Source organism: Fistularia commersonii, chromosome 18 (genome assembly GCF_037954325.1).
Source record: "Fistularia commersonii isolate RoL2024-O1a breed Wild chromosome 18, RoL_Fcom_v1.0, whole genome shotgun sequence".
Taxonomy (NCBI): domain Eukaryota; kingdom Metazoa; phylum Chordata; class Actinopteri; order Syngnathiformes; family Fistulariidae; genus Fistularia; species Fistularia commersonii.
Window position 1 is genome coordinate 254,464 of NC_141301.1, and position 18,037 is coordinate 272,500.

General features: G+C 58.3%; 5 protein-coding genes across 8 annotated transcripts in view; 2 read left to right on the forward strand and 3 right to left on the reverse strand.

Moving 5' to 3' along the window:
- The first annotated feature begins 18 nt into the window (after positions 1 to 18).
- Positions 19 to 2,076, forward strand: clrn1 (clarin 1). 2 transcript variants are annotated; one of them, XM_086164130.1, is made up of 3 exons: positions 19 to 280; positions 1,093 to 1,272; positions 1,402 to 2,076. In XM_086164130.1, exons 1-3 carry the CDS (start codon positions 28 to 30, stop codon positions 1,665 to 1,667), a joined length of 699 nt encoding a protein of 232 aa, XP_086020256.1. In that variant the 5' UTR covers positions 19 to 27; the 3' UTR covers positions 1,668 to 2,076. The 2 variants fall into 2 exon arrangements, with proteins under 2 accessions (XP_086020256.1, XP_086020255.1); XM_086164129.1 differs by having other exon boundaries at positions 1,093 to 2,076.
- A 308-nt stretch (positions 2,077 to 2,384) lies between these two features.
- Positions 2,385 to 4,971, reverse strand: tsen34 (TSEN34 tRNA splicing endonuclease subunit). 2 transcript variants are annotated; one of them, XM_086164127.1, is made up of 5 exons: positions 4,824 to 4,971; positions 3,446 to 3,727; positions 3,246 to 3,375; positions 2,914 to 3,180; positions 2,385 to 2,847 (listed from the first exon to the last, which is right to left on the reverse strand). In XM_086164127.1, the coding sequence occupies exons 2-5, from the start codon at positions 3,692 to 3,694 to the stop codon at positions 2,660 to 2,662; spliced, it is 834 nt and encodes a 277-aa protein (XP_086020253.1). In that variant the 5' UTR covers positions 3,695 to 3,727; positions 4,824 to 4,971; the 3' UTR covers positions 2,385 to 2,659. The 2 variants fall into 2 exon arrangements, with proteins under 2 accessions (XP_086020253.1, XP_086020252.1); XM_086164126.1 differs by having other exon boundaries at positions 2,910 to 3,180.
- A 662-nt stretch (positions 4,972 to 5,633) lies between these two features.
- On the reverse strand, positions 5,634 to 10,815 carry eif2a (eukaryotic translation initiation factor 2A). The gene is made up of 16 exons (XM_086164309.1): positions 9,910 to 10,815; positions 9,350 to 9,419; positions 9,145 to 9,216; positions 8,519 to 8,637; positions 8,287 to 8,383; positions 8,113 to 8,195; positions 7,962 to 8,035; positions 7,741 to 7,885; positions 7,557 to 7,673; positions 7,304 to 7,460; positions 7,139 to 7,223; positions 6,738 to 7,070; positions 6,416 to 6,529; positions 6,210 to 6,317; positions 6,067 to 6,132; positions 5,634 to 5,994 (listed from the first exon to the last, which is right to left on the reverse strand). Exons 1-16 carry the CDS (start codon positions 10,034 to 10,036, stop codon positions 5,929 to 5,931), a joined length of 1,833 nt encoding a protein of 610 aa, XP_086020435.1. The 5' UTR covers positions 10,037 to 10,815; the 3' UTR covers positions 5,634 to 5,928.
- serp1 (stress-associated endoplasmic reticulum protein 1) lies at positions 10,759 to 12,138 on the forward strand. Its single transcript, XM_086164310.1, has 3 exons — positions 10,759 to 10,959; positions 11,367 to 11,439; positions 11,797 to 12,138. The coding sequence occupies exons 1-3, from the start codon at positions 10,876 to 10,878 to the stop codon at positions 11,835 to 11,837; spliced, it is 198 nt and encodes a 65-aa protein (XP_086020436.1). The 5' UTR covers positions 10,759 to 10,875; the 3' UTR covers positions 11,838 to 12,138.
- A 3,104-nt stretch (positions 12,139 to 15,242) lies between these two features.
- Positions 15,243 to 18,037, reverse strand: part of mmp23bb (matrix metallopeptidase 23bb) — a 4,228-nt gene continuing 1,433 nt past the window's right edge. Inside the window, exons 3-8 of one of the 2 annotated variants that reach the window (XM_086164313.1) lie at positions 17,696 to 17,835; positions 17,453 to 17,620; positions 17,209 to 17,373; positions 17,023 to 17,133; positions 16,822 to 16,948; positions 15,243 to 16,208 (exon numbers count right to left, since the gene is read on the reverse strand). In XM_086164313.1, the coding sequence (XP_086020439.1) occupies positions 16,016 to 16,208; positions 16,822 to 16,948; positions 17,023 to 17,133; positions 17,209 to 17,373; positions 17,453 to 17,620; positions 17,696 to 17,835 (904 nt within the window). In that variant the 3' untranslated portion in view covers positions 15,243 to 16,015. Of the gene's footprint in view, positions 16,209 to 16,821; positions 16,949 to 17,022; positions 17,134 to 17,208; positions 17,374 to 17,452; positions 17,836 to 18,037 lie in introns of both variants that reach the window. The other variant, XM_086164311.1, reaches the window with a different exon arrangement.

An 18,037-nucleotide genomic window follows, 5' to 3' on the forward strand; every position in this document is an offset into this window, starting at 1 on the left:
CCCCCCCGCTCCCCTGTGTCGGCCATCATGCCCGCGTCTCAGCAGCGGCTGGTGTTCTGCGCGTCCGGCGCGGTGTCTCTGACGTGCGCGATGTGCGCGGCGGCGGCGGCGGCGGTTCCGCGCTGGCTGGACGGGTCGGTGCTGTGCCGGACCGGGGCGGAGCTGGTCAACGCCACCGGACCCGAGCTGGACAAGTTCGTGGGCCCGCTGAGCTACGGACTGCTGGCGGGACGCAGGGTGAAGCAGTGCGGCCTGGGGGGGCGGCAGGCCCGCTTCCACTGTGAGTGCACCGGGGGGACCGGAGCGGGGACCGGAGGAGGGAACGGAGGGGGGACCGGTAGGGGGACCGGAGGGGGGACCGAAGGGGAGACCCGAGCGGGAACCGGACGGGGGACCGGACTGGGAATCGGACGGAGGATGGGAGCGGGGACCGGGGGAGGGACCGGACCGGGAACCGGTAGGGGGGACCGGAGCAGGGACCGGTGCGGGGACCCAACGATTGATCGGGTCCTTTACCGGACGACAGTGCACCTGTGCGTGAGCGCGTATCCGTTGTCTGTGTGAAACTGGATCTGCCTCTGTGTGTGTGTGTGTGTGTGTGTGTGTGTGTGTGTGTGTGAGAGTATTCATTTTGTTTCAGTGTGCGTGTGAAAGCATCTGCGCATGTCTACAAGTGCGTGTGAACGTGTATTGTTGTGCGCCGAGTCAATGAGGACCGCCTGGCCCACGGAGTGGGAGGGGCCGGTGGGGCTCCGGGTGGGCTGATCTTCTGTGGAGGAGCTGATCTTCTATAGAGAAGCTGATCTTCTTTGGAGGAGCTGATCTTCTGCCCCACCAGCCCTGAAGGGACAAAGCTTCTGTTTGGTGTCGGAGGTCCTCCAGGGCACCAGCTCTGGGCCAGCGGAACTCCTCCTATGTTCTCGGAGGCTCCCGGAGTCCCGGCTGGAGGGGTTTCAGAAGATCTGGTTTCCACGGGGTCTCACGGGGTTTTACTCTCCTCCCGTTCCAGTAGAAGAAGGGTCGTTCCTCAGCTGCCGGTGCTTCTGGTCCACGTAGGACTAAGCTCCCGCTCCTCCTCCTCTTCTTCCCCAGTCTTCCCGGAGCTGCTGGACGCCATCCCCGTGGGCCTCCACGTCAGCGTCCTCTTCTTCTGCGCCGTGGTGGTCCTCTTCTCCTCCGTGGCCTCCGGCTTCTTCTTCTTCAACGCCTTCGGACGACCCTACGAGACCCTGCAGGGCCCGCTGGGGCTCTACCTGTGGACCTCCATCAGCTGTGAGGAGCCGCCTCCGCAGCCGGAACGTAGCTTAGCATTCGGCGAGCGGGGGGAGGAGGCGCGTCGGGCGTCCGTCGAGCGGAGCCGGCTTTTTCAGAAGGTTCCCCGGTTCTCCTCCTTCTCCGCAGGCCTGAGCAGCTGCCTGGTGCTCGTGCTGTTCGCCTGCGAGGTGAAGATCCACCGGCTGTCCGACCGCATCGCCAACTTCAGGGAGGAGACCTTCGTGTTCCAGGCGTACGGCGAGCGCTACGACAGCTGCTTCTGGCTCTTCTTCCTCGTCTTCCTCTTGCAGGGCCTCGACTTCCTGCTGGTCCGCCTGGCCGGCGTTCGCCTGCCCTTCCAGGAGCCGAAGGGGGCCGAGGTCGGCGCCGGCGCCGCCGACCTCATGTACTGATGCGGGACGGACGCACGTCGTTTCCCGTGCGGAGCAGAGCCGCCGCTGTCTTTTAGCGCCTGGCGACCGTTGGCGAGTTCCCCGAATGGCTTGTCAGATGGTGGCGTCCGTCTCCCTGAGGTTCCGGGAGCTCAGGACGCCGCGCTCACATCAGGTCTGCTAGGCTAACGTCCACTGCACTTTAGACATTAGCAAGCAGCCGTGGAGCTGAGCCAACCATCTGCTAGCTAAGATATCCAGGTCCGATGTCACCGGAAACCCCTGGGAGAACATCTCCGATCGGACGGGGGCTACTGTACCTTTTCTGTGTGTCAGTTAGCTTAGCACCGGGAGCCGCTTAGCGAAGCTCGGAGCACCCGGTGTTCTTTCTTTGTCACTTTAATAAAGACCAATAAAGTTGATTTCAGCTGGTGTGACCGAGTGCATCATGGGACGCCTGCTCCTCACGCCGACATGCAGGTGTCCAAGATGGCGGCGGGAGGAACGCATCGTGGGAGAACGTTATCGTCCAATCGGGTCAATCACAGCTCACGGCGGAGGAAGGGGCGGGGCCTATCCTGGTCACATGGGTGGGGAGGAGAAGGACCTGTCATCTGATCAGCTGCCCAACAGGAAACTAGATACCTGGAGACATGACGGCGCTCTCCTGCTACCAGTTACCACGGTTACCATAGTTAAGGCACATGGTTGAAATGTTCCATCAGATCTACGGAGACGTCAATTCAAATGGCATTTAATCAGATTTGCATTCTGTCAGTCATCGATGACATCATCAGGGGGCGGGGCCAGCAGAGGGGAGATGAACTGAAACTATTGCAACTTAAACAAAAGTCACTCACGAGAGCCTCAAGACACGCTCGAATCAAACCCATCACAATGATCGAACATTGTCCGGGTGAAGGTCAAAGGTCAGCTCCTCATTGTGTTTGTCCCGCATGGACCTGTGACCTTGGTCACGCTCTCTTCCCGGGAGTCCCTGAAGGCGGCGCGGCTCATACCATGCCGCTCCACTGCAGCGAGGTGTAGGTGACGGCGCCGCCCGGCGCCGGCGAGCAGAGCAGCACGGTCTTCTTCACGTTGGACCCGAGCCGGGCCACGGCCAGGACGTCCAGCACGCACAGGTCTCGGTCCGCCGCCACGCACACGGCGATGAAGTGGGCGTGGAACCGCAGGGGGTCGCCTGGAGACGGACGCACGGTGAGAGGGGGAGGGGCGGGACCGGCGGCCCCGGAGCGCCCAAACTCACCGGGGTAAACCAGGAAGTCCCCGCCGAACTTCCCGGCAGATGTCAAGAAGAAGCCCCGCCCCCTCAGGTCCCTGAACACCCGGTATCGGGGGTCGTCCGGAATGGTCCCCGTCCCCCGCAGAGGGGCGGGGATCTCGGAGCAGTGAGGAAGCCCCGCCCTCGCCGTGCTCAGCTGCACCGCCATCGAGGAGCGAGGGAACTCAAAGCTGCTCTCCAGGCGCCGCAGGCGGCGCCGCAGGGCCTCGTCCGCAGCCTCCGACTCCGGATCTGGGGAGGGGGCGGGTCAGATCGGCGGCTTGGGGACGTTGTCCCGGAGACGGCGTTTCGCTCACCCGCTTGCGACGAGCTCACGGCCCGGACGAGCGAGGACTTCCTGTCCCGCAGGGCGAGGACCTGCTGCCGCTCGTAGCTGTTCTTCTGCTCCTCCTCGTGTCGCAGCAGGAGCGCCGCTACGCCGCCGTCCTGCGCACCGACAGCCAATCAGAGACCGTCCGCCGCCTTTGGGCTACGGCATGCCGTCAAGCGGACGAACCTGCGACACGGGCACCAGCGTGGCGGCGGCGCCGTGTTCCCGGAGTAGCGTTTCCTCCTCCGGCAGCAGCAGCAGAGGACGCCCGAGGCGCACGTTCTGCCGCGGCGTCCGAGGCAGCGAGCCCAGCAGCGCTCCCACCAGGCCGCCGCGACGCACGGCACGCAGGTCCGCCACCCGCCACAGCAGGGGGGCGGAGTCACAGACGCTGACGCACACGGCCTCCTGTTGGCCGAGGGGCGGGGCCGCCATCACCTGCTGGACGCGTCAGGTGACCACGTCTTCCTGTAAGAACCAATTTAATTTGAGACATTAGTTTAAATATTTGCATGTATGTGCAGCAGCATAGAAACTTTATTTTAGTAATACTCTTTATGGCGGTCTGAGCTTTATGTCTATGTATTTATGTGTTTCCCCTGACTGAACAGAAGTGTTGTGTATATAGATTTGTAAATAAAAAAAAAAGGCTTCCTGCTAGTTAGCTTAGCATCGGGTTATCGCTTCAAAATGGAGGTGAAACATCGATTAGCCGATATCAGGTCTGCTTCGGGCCGATCCTTCCGGGTCTCCTCAGCCGATCACCTCCATCTCACACCGGCTCTCCTCCCGTCCTCCATCCCGGATCTTCACCCTCCCTCCTCCGCCGTGTCCAATGGCGAGAGTCAGATACATAGTTCGCAGCTGGCAATCGATTCCTTATCAAATTTATTTAGAATATTATTTTTGTTTTGACGTCCAGGGAATAAGTTTCCTGTAAAACAGTTCCTAACAAAGGAGTTGCTGCACTTTTGCCCAGAATTGAGATTCCCCGGAGTGATAGTCGGGGTAACTGGTTGTACGGTTTGGTGCGTCATTAAATTTTTGGTCAGGAATACAAATTGTCGAGGCAGTGCGTTTCGTAACTTTATCAACTCTAATATGGGAGGCTTAAATCCGTGTGTAGTACAGAACTGTTCATAGTCTAGAGGACTGCCACTGTCATCCATCAAGTCAATTATTTGTAGACTTCCACTGTATCCATAGCATCACCTCCCTCGTCTGCTTTCTTCTCTTCGGAAGATTTTACCGGTGATGTCAACATATTTTTAACGCCTCCAACGTTACTTTTCACGTTGACTGAAATACAATAATCGTGACAAGAGAGCGCATTAACTTGAGTGCCGGCGTTAGCTTGGCTAGTAGCTTGGCTAGTAGCTTGGATCGTTTCCTTGGTTTGAAGTCGTTTGAGGAGCATCTTCTTCAGGGTTTGCTCATGTTTGGCTTCTATTTTCAGGGTTCTGCTGGACAGGGCGTTACCGCGTATCAGTTCCCTCCGCCCTCCCACGAACCGAAACCAACCCACGCAGGTTGTTCTCCGCGTGTCTGGGTGTGAGCATCTCACCTGTGCCGTCCCTCCTCCGTGGTGTCCGCCGGGACAGGAGCTCCACGGCCTCCCGGGGACCGCGCTGCTGCTCCCGGCGTGTTTCCTTTTCACCAGGAACAATAAATGAATAAGGACGCTTTATCCCCCATTTCCGGCTGGAAGGAATCGGCGAAGATTTTTAACGCTGCCCGGGGAAACTTCCGATCGGTGATCGATAACGCAAACGTTGTAGAAACCGGCAGCCGGTAAACACGCTAGCTTAGCTTAGCTTAGCGTAGCGTAGCTGCTGGGGCTTCACGTGCCTTCCTGAGGCGGCACGCTGTACGACACGCCGTCAAGCGTTCGGTCGTAGTTTTCCCTCCAGTCAAAGGACTACAAATTGTCGTAATGGTAAAGCGAACCAATCACCGACACCCGCGCGCGGGTTTTGCTGGTTATAAAGACCTTGGCGTCGCGGCGGGTGGGGCGGGGCGGGCGGGGCAGGGCCGTGGAGAGCCCCGCTCGGGCGGGGACGCGCCGTGACATTAAACGAGCGCACAGAAACTTTCCAGGGCCAATAGGAAGGAAGAAAAGTTTGATTGGCAGCAGAGCGGCCAATCAGCAGCGCAGACGAGACAGGCCCGAGTGTGAAGGCGAAACAACGAGTTCATGTCGCGGACGGACCTTCTGGTCTGGAAGGGCTGGATCAGCAACTGCAAACATCTCCTCCTCCTGCGGGGGTCAACGCATGAACCTGACGGGTTGTGAGTGTGTGTGTGTGTGTGGGGGGGGGGTCTCGGTGATGATGTCACTTCCTGTCAGAGCGGTCCAAAAAGGTCACGGTCAGCCTCGGTTTCAGAGTTTATTTGAGGTAATTCAACCAGAAAGCTCCGAAGCTCAGGAGCAGCAAACGAGACGGATGCTTTTATTGTGAAAGTAACGAGGTCACGTCCCTCGGCATCCGGTACAGCGTTGCTTAGCAACAGGTGTCTAACGGTTCAATGACGCCTCCTCCTCAGGCCAGAGGAGGATCGGGTTCATGGGTCGGCTCTTCGTGGTCCTGGCGGAGACCGGGTGGAGACCAGCTGAGCAGGGCCGCCCTGCCGCAAAAGGAGCATTGTGGAACAGGGGCGCGGCCCGAGTCTTAATGCGCCAACTGGAGCTCCGCCAGCTCCTCCAGCAGCAGCACCTCCTTCTGGATCTTCTCCAGCTGAAAGGAGAATGAAGGTCAGAGGTCAGGGTGAGGGCGGCTGCGGCGGCTGGCCGAGGGAGGGGCGCTCACCTGGTTCTTCTGCAGAACCTTCCCCCCTTCCTGCTGCAGCTTCAGCTCCTCGATGGCCTTCAGCTTCTGTAACACCAGAGTCCGCTTACGACAAGTCACGGCTGCGGTGAAGCTCCGAACCACCTTCTCCTCCTCCTCCTCACCTTCTTCACGTTCCTAATCTTCTTGTCAGTCTCGGACTCGCCGCAGGTCTCTGCTGATTGGCTGACCGGGGCGGGGGCGGCGGGAGGCTCGGGTTCAGACTTTGTCTCCTGGGGCACATCGAGAAGATAGAGAACGTCCTCATCGGCAGAGCGGTGGAAACAGGAAGGGAGGAAAGGAAGGAGGTCGACGCTCTGCGGCTCCTCACCTGCTTGGCGGCCTTCTTGGCCTCTCGCTTCTTCTGGTTCTTCAGAGCTGATTTTGACAGGTTCTTCTCTCCTTGGGCCCCAGGGCGCATGTTCTGAGGAGGCTCCTCCTCGTGCTGACACACACACACACACACACACAGACACACACACTCGCTGTACAAAGGCTAGCAAAGACGTACGGTCTCAGCGTGGGATTAAAAACAAAATGCTGAAGTGCTAAATGCTAAAAGAAGGAGCAGCCAAGGGGCTAAGGTCCAGTGTTAGCAGCCTGCTAATCTGCCTGCTCCATGCTAAGGTGCTAGCGGCGGCGTGGACACCCACCAGTTTGGCGCCGGGCGTGGCGGGCAGGTGTCTGAGAGCGGGAGGCCGGTAGGCCTGGGTGGGCGGGGCCTGTGTGCTGCCCAGCTCGCTGGGCGCCGCCTGGAAGCGGACGCGCTGTTCGGGGAAGACGCCGTCGGGGAACGGCTGCCATCGCACCTCCCACAGCTCGCTGCCCGCTGGCGTGGCGCACACGTGCAGCACGGAGCCCGTGTAGTGCCACAATTTGTAGCCGTTGCTCACGCGCAGGCGGGGAGAACACGTCGCCGTGACGATGTGCTCGCCGTCAGGGCACCAGGAGAAGTGGGTGGCGTCCGGCGCCTGGGGTTTGGACACCTGGAGGACACGGGGAGGGTCACGTGACTCGCGCGGCGGCGCCCAGAGGCGGGCAGGCGTGACCTCACCTGCTTATACTTCTTGGCGTCCCAGACCTCCATCTGACCCCGCAGGTTCCCGAAGCCGGCCAGCACCAGGATGTGGCCCTGAGGACTGCAGACGGCAAACGGACCATCAGACGGCGGCTCGGGCTCCGCGGCGCCGCCCGTTGGCCACCGGAGGGAGGCTGTCACCTGTAGTAGGAGGCGTTACGAGGTCCGGTCCCGAAGTCGAACACGGGGTCGCACTTGAGGTTGAAAACGGTGGCCTTGGCGGGCATGAAGCCGTACACCACGCAGAACTCCGTGGAGTTGGGGTTCCACGCCACATCGTAAATGGGCCCGTTCTTCGCTGTATAACACACACACACACGCACACACACGTGTTCCCAAAGGTCTCGCTGGGCCACCTGAGCCGTCTCCCCTGGAGGAGGGGCTTCAGACTCACCCAGCTGAACCACCGCCGTCTCGCCATTGATCGCCAGGTAGTGCAGCGTCTGCTCGCCGTAGTAAGACGCCCCGGTTTTGTCCACCTCGGTGCTCGCCGTCACCAGGACCGCCGAGGCTGAGGAGGAGGAGGAGGTCCGTCACCGGCGTCCCCAGGAAGGGCGGCTTCCTGCCCGGAGACCCACCTTTCCTGTTCCACTGCATGGTGACCTTGTCGGCCTTGAAGAAGCTCTTGTTGGCGAGCGCGGCGCCGGGGCCTTCCAGCTGGGGGTACTGGTACAGACGCACGAAGGACGGCGCCCCCTTGCTGCCGGGCACATACACCGCAACCTGAGGGACGCAGCGGGGCGGGGTGAGACCGGGACCGAGACCGGGACCGGGACCGGGACCGGGACCACAGGCTAACCTTGCTGGGCTGTCCTCCAGGAGACAAGGAGAAGTCCGACACCTTCTGCACGTGGAGCTTGTTAGCGATGGAGGCTGAGGAGACAAAGGCTTTTATTTTGAAGGGCAGACAAACATCTGGAGGGAGAGAAGAAGCTGAAGCTTCCACCCACTGAAGTTGTTGTTCTCATAGAAGTGCAGCTCGTTGTTGACGCTCCTCACAGCCAACTTCTCATCCTCCGACCAGCTGGGACTCCTGCGGCCAATCACACGCTGAGTTACATCTGACAATGTTCTCGGGTGCGAGAAGACCCAGAGTGTGTGTGTGTGTGTGTGAGAGAACCCACCAGGATTCCACCTTCTTCTGGAAGAAGGCTTTGACCAATTGTCCGCTGGGAAGCTCAAAGAGCTGCAGGTTGGCTTCTCCCTGAGAGTCCTGACTCTCTGACACACACACACACACACACACACACACACACACACACACACACACACACACACACATACACACACAGGCGAAGAAGCTCCTTCATCAAGCAGCATCTTCTAGTGAAAAGCATCCTGCTCTTCCTGTCTTACTGCTGTACGGTTGCCAGGTGACCAGGATGTTGCTGAGCGGCGAGAAGTCCATCAGGGTGGTCTTGGGAAGGTCCAGGGTGGACACCAGGGAGCCGTCTGAAGGTCTGACCACGGAGACCCTGCGGGAGGGGGCAAAGGTCACACAGGTGACACACAGCGGAGCAGTTCTCACTTCAGCAGGACGTTCGGTCGTCTGAGCAGAGGATCAGCGTTCTGGTCCGATGACGAGGAGAAGCGTCCTAGTCCTAGTCCTAGGTACCATGGACCTCCTCCTCCACCTGGAGAAGGTGTCCATGTCAGCAGCTTCTCCTAGCAGAACCTCTCAATACTCCTCATCTGTGGACCGGGCCCGCTCGCAGCTATGTTCTGTCCACATCTTCACGGACCAGATCCCTCCCGGGTCCTCTGGGGTTTCTCCTCACCAGAGCCGAAGGTCAAAGGTCAGAGGGAAACAGGCTTTCAAGAGAAACCGGACTGTAAACCGGTCCTGAGACCGACTGATCTGACACTAGAGAACAATCGCTATGCTCCGCACCCATCCGATAGGACGTGTACGTCAGTGCCTGTGGGAGCAGAACATCTCAGAAGGTCTGAGAAGGTCAGGGTGGGAGGATAATGAAACCCACCTCTGTCCGTTGCACCACCCGAACAACGTTCCATCTCTGCTGAAGGTCACACACCTGCTGCTGCAAGGGTCACTGAGAGAGAGGCGCACACACACACACACACACACACACACACACACACACACACACACACACACACACACACGCTGTCAGGTGTTGAAGACACGTCTGTCTGGAAGGGATGGGAGCGTCCTGCAGGACTCACCTGCTGAAGGAGGTGTGAGGCTCACAGGAGGGAGGACCTCTGAGGAGGGTCGTCCCATCAGAGCCGCGCACTGCAACACACACACACACACACACACACACACACACACACACACACACACACACACACACACACCACACACACCACACACACCACACACACCGGTCAGAGCTTGTGTGTGTGACAGGCTTTCCTGACAGATGGTTGGAACCCAGCGACCAGACCTCCAGCCACCCGGAGGTTCAGGTCCAGGAGTCCATCTAGAACCTTGCTGAAGGAGATCCTGCTCCGTGACCTGATCCGAGGTTCTAATTCTATCTAGATCTACACTTCTAGTTGCGTCTGCCGTTCCAGATGGATCCAGAGGCCAGGTTCTCCCCGGTGTGGACCGGGGGGACCGGACGCAGCGACAGTCCCCCCGGTGCTTAATCATCAGCCCTCCGGCCCGCGTTCCTGTCAACGGAACCGGAACCGGAAACCCCGCTGGAGTCCGGCGGCGGACAGTCCGCGTCGGGGACCCGGACCCGGACCCGCCGGCCCCAAAAGAACCGATCACTCACCTGCCAACAGCGGGACGGGCGGCGCCATCTTGACTTCTGCCGGAAGGAGAAGCGCGGAGTGCCGGAAGTGCGTCATTAGAGGAGGCGGGCCGCGCAGTGCCACATCAGCATACAATGAGGTCTTCATCCGCCCGGCCCGGGATGGAACACAGATTCTGGAGCACAGCCGGCCGTCCGGAGCCGCTCGGCATGGTTTCCGAGCGGAAACCGGGTTGCAGCGGCGACGAACGAACCGGAAACGGATTTTTAAACGTTTGAATCCGAGTTTCGTTTAAAAGCGTCGTCAAGTTTCCGCGGCGCCGATGAAACTCAGCCCGCTTCCGGTTTCAAATTAAAAGTCTGTGTGTTCAAATTTGTCAGTCAGTCAAACATAAAAACTGGAGCTGTGAAACTTATTGCCCGACCCATCTGAAGGATCTTCTAACGCGTCCATGACGGACTCCTTAACCTTTAATGAGAAACACCCAGGGCTTCTTCGGCTGGCAGAACACAGTATGATCTGCGTCCGTGGCGACGCGCCGAGATCCGAACCCGGAGCGGCTCCTCCTGACGGGGAACCCGACTCCGCAAGACTCTTTCCCGGCGGGTCCGCCCCGGGCCACCGCAGCCGTGGCGTCCCGCGGATCCGTTCCGAAAAGGACCTCTGGGCTCCGAGATGTCCGGGCGTATGTTGCTCACCCACATCGCACACTTTGGTGTGGACGCCAGTTCGAGGACCGTCCGAAACGCACATTTACTTTGAAAGGACAGACCGGAAGTGTCGTGTCGCACGGCATCACATTGACAGCGGCAGCGTGGGTGTGTGGGCGGGGCCAGGGGCGGGGCCTGTACTTTTTGAGGACGTAGACAAAGTGCAGGAACTCCCAGACGGACGAGACGCGGATCGGCGACGACCACCAACCCGACACCGACCCAAGGAGAAAAAACTACGAGTGGACCGGACCGGGCCAGCACCTGACAGCCAACATGGTCGCTAAGCAACGCATCCGGATGGCCAACGAGAAGCACAGCAAGAACATCACGCTGCGGGGAAACGTGGCCAAGTCAACGGTGAGTGGATTGTCGACGGCCGGTACCGACGGGGAGGGGGAGCGCCGAACCCGCTTCTCCGGGGAGGCCAGGGGTGACCCAGGAATCAATCGAACCAATCGGTCAGATCGATCAGCTACTCCTACCGGTGAGCCGCGACCGGGCCCAGGAGCCGGACAACCCGGAGACCGTGAAGAACCTGGAGAAAGCAGAGGAGCTCGTCAAAGTTGGGCTTCCTCTGCTGGAGGACTCGATGTTTGTGAGCGTGGACGCGTCCATGTGGGTCAGACGCTGCTCCTCTGCTCCTGGGCTGGAGCTGGACACAAGCAGGAGACCCAACCATGATGAGAATGAGTCCTGTAGACGAGGAGCTGACGCTGCTCATGATTGTAGGACGTACCTAAAGTGTGTGTGTGTGTGTGTCACAGAGGAACCTGAGCGAGGACAAGGGTGTGGGTCCTTGGCTGCTGGCGCTCTTCATCTTCGTGGTGTGTGGATCAGGTGAGCTTCCTCTCCATCGGCCCGGGGTCAGAGGTCGGGGGCCGGTGACTGGCCGGCCAGGTTGGGCCTCCACACCGGGATGGAGCTCCAGCCTGTATACATCGGAGCCCGACATCTAGAGCTTGTTATTCGTTTATTTATCCTTGAAAGTGGCGGAGGTTAAGCCCCGCCCCCTGCCACATGCACAGGGCGCTTTGACTCAAACAAAGTCCAGTGAGAAGATCAACACTGGCGAGATGTTCGGGCCTCCGGTCGGATCCGCCTAATGATTAACCCTTACGTAGGAACGCGGCAGAAAAGCCACCACGGTTTCCACGGCGACGCGTTCAGCCGACTGACCGCCGCGTTTCCTGTCAGCCATCTTTCAGATCATCCAGAGCATCAGGATGGGCATGTAGAGATGACGTCCTCGCCGGCCCTCAGAACATTCCTGAACTTTGACCTTCCAGCGTTCCCCCCCCTCCTGTTATCATGTTGATTCAGCCTGTCGACCTTCTCACGTCCCTCCACGTCGCCGCCGCCACGTGCCTTCCTGTTTACCTGTGCCTAAGCCCCGTCCCCGCGGGGCGCCAGGGGGGGTCAGAGTCCGGCCCCGCCCCCCGGCGGGGGCCCGGCCGGAGGAGAGACGCAGGTGGATCAGCAGCGACAGGTGTGAGTCTGCACCGTGTGCAATAAAGTTTCATTTGAAGAAAAAAAAAAGCGCCGCCTCCTTCCTTTCACCGGCCACCTCGGGCCGCCGCTCGCCGCAGACGGGACCCATCCAGACTCCGGATGTTCGGTCATGAAATCGATCCGGTCCACGGCCGACACCTTGTTCTTCAAGAACCTCCTGGAGATCCAGAAGCGGAGGCCGCCGGCGCCCCCTGCTGGCCGGAGGCCGGGAGGACAGCTGCTCTTTGCTGTCCTGGAAAGACCGGGAATCATCTCTAGACGTCTGTCTGTCCGTCTCCACCTCACGGACACCTTGGATTGAAGACAAAATAAGGATCAACATGGGGTTCCTTTGACCTCCTGATCTCAGACATCTGATCTACTCAGTCCAGGGCCGAGGGTTCGCAGGGCGGCGATGAAAAGGGTCGTCTAATGGACGCGAGAAGTAGCAGACCCTGACAGGAGCTGTGTGTTTGTGTGTGTGTGTGTGTGTGTGTGTGTCCAGATAAAGGTGGTCTAGCCCTGGTGCTCCAGTAGGGGGCGCCACTGAGCACCGCTCTTAGAGTGTTCCATCTATATGATTTATATCCATTTGACTGTGACCTTCTTCACCACAGATCAATGTCCCTGTCAATCATCACCAATAATCCGATACCTCCCAGCCATTGATCAGGGTTTTTTCAATCAAGGTTGACTTCTCACAGAAAGAAGCAACGCACGGCGAACCGATATTTCCGTGTTTGGGGATCAATAAGAGGGTGATGTCATCAATGTGTATCTGGCTTGCAGTGACCGCGGTGTCCAGCAGGGGGCAGCAGAGAGCAGCCGCACTGAAGACAGAAGCACAAATCCAAACATGAAGAGAGATGATAATAATACAAAAGATAAATACTAAAGAACCCCGGATATCGATCACTGAGTTAAACGTCTGAGTGCAGGAACCCGAGTCTCGCCTGCACAACTTCATGATCATATTGATAATAGTAATGATAATAGAAATAATATCCTGCTCGTGTTCCTGGAATGGCTGCTGGTATTTCCTCCGGCGCCTCCTGTTTAATCTAGTTTATAAATATTAACGAGCGGAAAGCACAATAATGGCTGCTTAAATCTACCTTTTGTCTTGTCTTCGCATGTAATCAGATTACTCTCAGACTTCAGAGCTGAGAGGTACAGGAGCTGTGGGTCCGAACGGCTCAGGCTCTACTTTTTATTTAATCTGATGAGCGTTTGAATGGAAGGTGTGTTGGGTCCGTCTTCTGTGATGGCGGCAGCTGACCTGTGAAGGGGAAGGAGGTCCAAGGCTCCAGAGCCTGCAGTGAACCGGACAGGCGTTTGACTTTCTTTTCCAGAACCCAGAGTGAGATCGACCAACCTCCAGCCGCCTCTGGCTGAAGACCTCCCAGCTGCACTGGCTAAACACAGCCGCACACAAACGCACAACACCACAAATACACACACACTCCCTCCAATGCAGCTCCCCATTGATGCTGCTTACAGACAACACCTCATATTTCTCGTGCTGCTCCTCCACCTCCATGTCTTTCGACCGCTCTCCTCCATACAGTATTTATACTCCATTACAGGTATACTTTCCCCGGGACATTTTTCCTATTATCATTTCTTTTGTACTCCCCGCATCTCCTACTGTTCCCCCATTGTGTCTATAACCACTCCTTGCGCGAGGCATTTCTTCCAATTTCTTTTTTGCATTCTATTGTACATATTGTACATAGTCTTTTTGTTTATTTGCATATTCCATCTAATATCACTATTTGCACACCTTTCAACCCTGCAATGCTGCTGCCACGACGCAATCTACACATCCTGGGATCAATAACACCTGGTATACACTACACACCTGCACACACACGCTACACACCTGCACAAACTACACACTGCACACGCTACACGCCTACACACCTGCACAAACTACACACTGCACACACCTGCATACACACCAAATACCTGCACAAACTACACACTGTACACACTTGCACAGACACTACACACCTGCACAAATTACACACTGTATACACCTGCACACACTACACACCTTACATTCCTCACACACTTTGCACGGCGTACACACCTGCACACACCTGCACTCAGCTACTTGTGGTATGCCCGCCTCTGACGTCACACAGGTAGCCGGTATTTCGGAGTTCTTCCCCGGGGAGATTTTGCGCCTTCAGGCGGGAGGTGACACTGCTTTGGTTCTCCATCTGCGCCTCACGCCGTCCATCCGGTCCTGCTCCTCCAAAGGTCCCGCAGCAGCGGAACGGACGGCGGCGGAAATGACGCCTCAAGCCGCGGGCGACTCACCGACCCCACGGTGCCGCCCAGCGGGGAGTTTAGTCTGCGGTCAGCGGACGGTTCGGATGGGGCCGCCCGGGTCCGCCGCCCTCATCTTCATCTTCATCCTCATCTTCATCCTCATCTTCATCTTCATCTTCATCCTCATCCTCATCTTCATCTTCATCCTCATCTTCATCCTCATCCTCATCCTCATCTTCATCTTCATCCTCATCCTCATCTTCATCCTCATCCTCATCCTCATCTTCATCTTCATCTTCATCTTCATCCTCATCTTCATCTTCATCTTCATCCTCATCTTCATCCTCATCCTCATCCTCATCCTCATCTTCATCTTCATCCTCATCCTCATCTTCATCCTCATCTTCATCTTCATCTTCATCTTCATCTTCATCTAGCTCCGGCTCTTATATGTGGACGGATAGCTGCTAATTAGCGGCTAGCTTGTAGATCATCAGCATAACTAGCCGCTAGCTAGCAGATATTAGCGGCTCGCCTACAGGCTAGCGGCATATTAGCAGTTAGCTAGCGGCGCATTAGCAGCCAGTTAGCCTCCTGGCTAGTTGTCAGCAGGCAGATGATTGGTGCCCCGAAGCCCCGCCTCTTTTCTGCCTATCAATTCTTCCGGTGTTCCTGGAGTATTATGGGATGTAGGCGGAACTGATAACAGTTACATCATCAGCTATTATCCTATACATGTGGTCACTTCTTATTTCACTTTGTGTTTTTGCACAAGAAACCTGTATCACAAGCTGGTGTGTGTGTGTGTGTGTGTGTGTGTGTGTGTGTGTGTGTGGAGACTCATTAAAAACCAATGGGAGACTTTTTTTCTCCAAACAATCTTTTAAAGTGTGTGTTTATAGAGACTGACCCTTATGAGCCAATCAGATGCTTCGGTTGAGTTCCCAGCTGACAGCAAACAGGAAGTGAGTCCCCGAGACGTAGAATCTAAAAGTAAAGGAGGAGCTCCTGGACTCTGGACCAGGACGCAGATGAATAAAGAGGGTGTGATGGTCGGCCACGGCAGAAGAGAGAACGTTCCCCGGTTCTCCGGGCTGTGTCACTTCTCCACGTCTCAAGGTGACCCAACATCACCGTGGAAAACATGAAGGAGCTGCTTTCACTGGAGCAAACCTGGATCATTAGAACATGCTAGAGATCCTCCTGGGCTGAGGAGGTCCTCTCAGAGCTTCACTCACGTCCACATGTCTTTTTTGCCTCCATCTCGACAGCTCTTTTCAACCAGAGTTGAAGGCCAACCATCATGGATGGAGGTCGGACCAGAGATGTCATGAAGAACCTTCCAGAACAGGGTCCTTTCTGCTCGTCTTGTAAACGACCCCTCCCGGTCCGGAGGTCGGCGAGGACCGTCTGCCGAGGTTCTTCGGGAGCTCTTCTCTCGTGGAACCTGTAACGGCGTAGCACCAAAAACCTTCTCATGACCTTGGTTCTCTAACTGACCCAGAACCGTGAAGTCTGCTGCTCCATCAGCTGAAGGACCTGGAACTGAAACATTTGTTTTTGTGGGAAGCAGCAGGGAAACGTTCCTATGGTTCTCCAGAACGGCAGCGGCAGCGACCCCGTCTGGAGAACCTTCCACCCGACGTCCTCAGCTGTTGGACGGCGCCTCCGGTTTCAGCCGAATGGACCAGGAGTTGGCCGACACCATGTCGCCACGGCGATGGACCCGGCAGGTGTAGACGCCCTCGTTGAACTCGTTGGCGACGATGCGGAGGTCGCGATCCTTCATGACGATGTAGCCGGGGACGGATGTCAGGATCTGCTCGCCGTCTTTGAACCAGCTGCAGGAGGACAGAAGGACGTCGGGTCGCCGGTCAGAACCTCCGGAGAGACTGGAACCGACGACCTGTGCGGTGCAGTTACAGCCGGTGGCCTCCGGGGGCAGCGCAGAGCCCGGGACCCCCCGGGGCCCCCCGGGGCCCCCCGGGGCCCGAGGGCTTCGGAAGCACGACCTTAATCCGCACGGGATTTATCTGCTCTTCTGCTTTTCGGCAGCGCTGCCAGGACCGGATCGGAGCTCCGGGTGGAACCGGACCTTCTCGGACCCGGACCGGAGACCGCGCCGCCTTCGGACCCCCGGGGAGGACCAGAGGAGCCCGGAGCTCCCGGCGTGACCAGGAGGCCGTCCCTGGAGCCGCTGGACGGACTGATGACCTTAATCTGAATAATCTGCTCTGCGGGAGGAGGAGACCAGGACGAACATCTGGCGAGTCCTCGGGGGCGGGGCTTAACTCGGACGTTAGCTGCCAATCATCCGACCGGTCACGCCTACTCAATGGAGAACGTGCGGAGAACGTGTGGAGAGCCCCGCCCCCGCCTGACCCCTCCTGCTGAGATGGTCCAATCACCGTCCGGCGTTGAGTTCCGGTCGATGGTCTGCCGGAAGGTTCTCACCTGACTTTGGGCGGAGAGCTCGGGTTCTTGGTTCCGCAGCGGAAGCCCACCACCCTCCCTCGGGGAACCATCTTGACCTTGACGTTGTCGGGGGGCGGCGTCGGCGTGGCGACGGCCTCCAGGGGCTCTGCGGCGGGAAACCGGAGGATCAGGTCGGGGTTCGGGGTTCAGGCGCGGCGGGCGGGCGGACGGGCGTCCCACCGTAGCAGAGGTCGCAGCGCTGAGGACAGTTCTTCTTCATGAAGGTCTTCCTCCGCTCGCAGAAACCCAGGCGAGCCCAGGGGTCGCACACCCGCTTCTTATCCAGGCACCCTGCAGGACGACCACATCGGCCATGACCGGGCGCCGGCACGCCGTGACCGGACCCGGGAACCGGGCGGTGGTTACCGTAGAGCCTCTGGATGCCCCACACGTCGTCCTGGGCCACGTTCCTCTGGCCGGTGTAGGTGGCGTTGGGGTGCATCAGGGCGCGGGGGTCCCTGGAGTGCCACAGGCCCAGGGCGTGGCCGATCTCGTGGGCCGCCACCTGGACCAGGTCGTTGAGCCAAACCCCTGCGGAGACAGGCGGGAAACCCCGTGCTGAAGAGCGGCGGACAGCCGTGACCTCTGACCCCCCGCCCGGGACCGCCACCTTGTTTCCAGCTGAAGCGGGACTTCCCCAGGATCCAGAACTCGTGGTTGTCGAAGTGGATTTCGCCCCGCGGCGGCAGGAAGGCGTGGGCCAGCTCGCCATTCAGCCCGTCGAAGCACGGGTGGAGCGGAGACCACCAGCAGTCCGTGTGGTTGAAGGTGTAGAAACCTGACACACACACACACACGCAGTTATCCCCAAACACATCCAACAGTGGGTCCAAGCCCCGCCCCCTCCTCCCACCGATGGTGATGTCAGCGGTGGCGTTGCCGTGGACGAGCTCGGTGAAGGTGAGCGGCGACACGTCGCTCCACTTGGTGAAGGCGATGCTGATGGCCTTCCTGGTGTCGTCCACGTTCAGCGTGTTGGGGAACTTGGTGATCCTGCAGGAGCAAAACACACAGCCAGGACTTACAGCGTTACAGCGCCACCTGCTGCCCGCATGCTCTTAGCTTAGCTTAGCTTTCAGTCTGCAGACCATAACAGGAGTCAGGGTGCTGTTAGCCAAGCTTAGTTTTCAGTACGGGTGTCACAAAAGGAGTCAGGATGCAATTAGCCTAGCTTAGCTTTCAGTGTGTGTGAGGA

What these genes read in the sequence shown, in the direction of transcription:
- clrn1 (XM_086164129.1), top strand. Translation starts at nt 28, where the DNA reads ATGCCCGCGTCTCAGCAGCGGCTGGTGTTCTGCGCGTCCGGCGCGGTG. An exon ending in GCGGCAGGCCCGCTTCCACT is followed by an intron (nt 281 to 1,092) that starts GTGAGTGCACCG and finishes CTTCTTCCCCAG; the next exon opens with TCTTCCCGGAGCTGCTGGAC.
- tsen34 (XM_086164126.1), bottom strand. Translation starts at nt 3,694, where the DNA reads ATGGCGGCCCCGCCCCTCGGCCAACAGGAGGCCGTGTGCGTCAGCGTC. An exon ending in CGCTGGTGCCCGTGTCGCAG is followed by an intron (nt 3,376 to 3,445) that starts GTTCGTCCGCTT and finishes GTCGGTGCGCAG; the next exon opens with GACGGCGGCGTAGCGGCGCT. An exon ending in CGTGAGCTCGTCGCAAGCGG is followed by an intron (nt 3,181 to 3,245) that starts GTGAGCGAAACG and finishes CCCCCTCCCCAG; the next exon opens with ATCCGGAGTCGGAGGCTGCG.
- eif2a (XM_086164309.1), bottom strand. Translation starts at nt 10,036, where the DNA reads ATGAAGACCTCATTGTATGCTGATGTGGCACTGCGCGGCCCGCCTCCT. An exon ending in CAGAAGAAGGTGGAATCCTG is followed by an intron (nt 8,196 to 8,286) that starts GTGGGTTCTCTC and finishes GATTGGCCGCAG; the next exon opens with GAGTCCCAGCTGGTCGGAGG. An exon ending in GACGGCGGTGGTTCAGCTGG is followed by an intron (nt 7,461 to 7,556) that starts GTGAGTCTGAAG and finishes TGTGTTATACAG; the next exon opens with CGAAGAACGGGCCCATTTAC.
- serp1 (XM_086164310.1), top strand. Translation starts at nt 10,876, where the DNA reads ATGGTCGCTAAGCAACGCATCCGGATGGCCAACGAGAAGCACAGCAAG. An exon ending in GAAACGTGGCCAAGTCAACG is followed by an intron (nt 10,960 to 11,366) that starts GTGAGTGGATTG and finishes TGTGTGTCACAG; the next exon opens with AGGAACCTGAGCGAGGACAA. An exon ending in CTTCGTGGTGTGTGGATCAG is followed by an intron (nt 11,440 to 11,796) that starts GTGAGCTTCCTC and finishes GTTTCCTGTCAG; the next exon opens with CCATCTTTCAGATCATCCAG.